The sequence below is a fragment of the Bison bison genome, unplaced genomic scaffold, assembly GCF_000754665.1.
Source record: "Bison bison bison isolate TAMUID 2011002044 unplaced genomic scaffold, Bison_UMD1.0 scf7180017864200, whole genome shotgun sequence".
Lineage (NCBI taxonomy): Eukaryota > Metazoa > Chordata > Mammalia > Artiodactyla > Bovidae > Bison > Bison bison.
The window spans coordinates 6668656-6670389 of record NW_011494772.1 but is presented as its reverse complement, the minus strand read 5'-3'; the positions used below and the strand labels follow the sequence as shown (position 1 = coordinate 6670389).

General features: G+C 42.2%; 1 protein-coding gene across 1 annotated transcript in view; it reads left to right on the top strand.

Moving 5' to 3' along the window:
• Positions 1–1604: 1604 nt before the first annotated feature.
• Positions 1605–1734, top strand: part of PQBP1 (polyglutamine binding protein 1) — a gene marked incomplete at its 5' end in the record, with an annotated part of 5781 nt that continues 5651 nt past the window's right edge. The window contains one exon of the mRNA XM_010844346.1: positions 1605–1734. Within this exon, the coding sequence (XP_010842648.1) occupies positions 1605–1734 (130 nt within the window).

Here is a 1734-nt window from a genome sequence, read left to right as displayed (position 1 = left end):
CACACAGAGTCGGACACGACTGAAGTGACTTAGCATAGCATATTCCTATCCTATGAGGAGGAGGGGAGGTGGGGTGTGGAATAGACATTTCGTCCTTGATACTGACAGTTGATGTGTATTTTGGGGTCTTCTGTAGCCAAAGTTTAACCCATCAGTTAATTCCTGGAAGTGTAATAAGGATAGTAATAGTAAGCTGACACCTATGGCAGCCTCCTGTCGGCCAAGTATGGTCGCAGGGTGCTGATACTTTGTTCTGTACCATACTAGTAGATAACATTATTTCAGACCTGCTGTGGAACTAGGCACTGTGTGAGTTGTCCATACCTTATTGTTCACCATATCAGTAGTTGATATGTATTTTGAGTCTACTTAAGTGCTTATCATACACATTGTGGTTAACAGTATATAAAGTAATGATAGGATCTATCATTTAGGCCTACTGTGCTGCTGTTGCTAGTATTTATACCTTATTTATCAATAATAGTAAAAGCTGGCATCTATTTTGGGCTAAGGTGTGCCAGGTACTAGAAAACTCATCTTATTTTCACTTTATTGATAAGTGACATCTATTACAAGCCTGTTGTGTGCCAAACAAAGATCTTTGGTTAATAATACTGATAATGATATTGATACGGTATTTATTTTAAGGCTGTTTGCTACCAGGCCCTGTACTAACTGCATATATCTTACTAACAATGTTCATGATTGTAGCTGACATCTATTTGGGGCCTATTGTGTGACAGGCACTATGCTGTTGCTGACATATACATTTCATTGTTAACTATATCCATGGGTGAAATCTGTGATAGGACTACTGAGGTCCAAGTACTCATACACCTTTCTTTATTCTGTTGATAGTAGCTGACAATTATTGCAGGCATCAGGAACTGAACAGATTCAGAGAAGTGTTTGGATAAATCCCTTGCTGTCCAAACTTGCTAGTCAATATACAGGAGTCTGCTGCTGCTAAGTCGCTTCAGTCGTGTCTGACTCTGTGCGACCCCATAGACGGCAGCCCACCAGGCTCCCCCATCCCTGGGATTCTCCAGGCAAGAACACTGGAGTGGGTTGCCATTTCCTTCTCCAATGCATGAAAGTGAAAAGTGAAAGTGAAGTCGCTCAGTCGTGTCCGACCCTCAGTGACCCCATGGACTGCAGCCTTCCAGGCTCCTCCGTCCGTGGGATATTCCAGGCAAGAGTACTGGAGTGGGGTGCCATTGCCTTCTCCAATATAGGAGTCAGAAACCCCATATTTGCCAGCCGTGGAAGCTGAATAGATTTGGACATATTTTTAGGTAAACCCCTTGCTGTTGAAACTCATTTTATTCAAATTTGCATAATACATTGTCACATACTATTTGAACTCAGAAGCTGAATAAATATGGATACTTTTTAAAAAAAATGTATCCCTTTCTAAAGTCTGAAACCAGATAAGTTTGGGTAGCAGTACCTGTAAACAGATTTGAATAAATTTTTTGGTAAATCCTGATATTCAGATACTTGGATTTGGAACATGAGCATTATTTGCTCTGGCATGTGAGACCTGGCATGCACACACACACACGCAGTCCACGTGAATGTGACTGTGTTTCTCCAGGCCCTGATTGAATGGGAATCTCCCTGGTTCTTACTGCTGTCTTCTTCCCTTCCTTGTCCTGCCAGAACCAGAGGAAGAGATCATTGCTGAGGACTATGACGATGATCCTGTGGACTATGAGGCTACCCGGTTGGAGG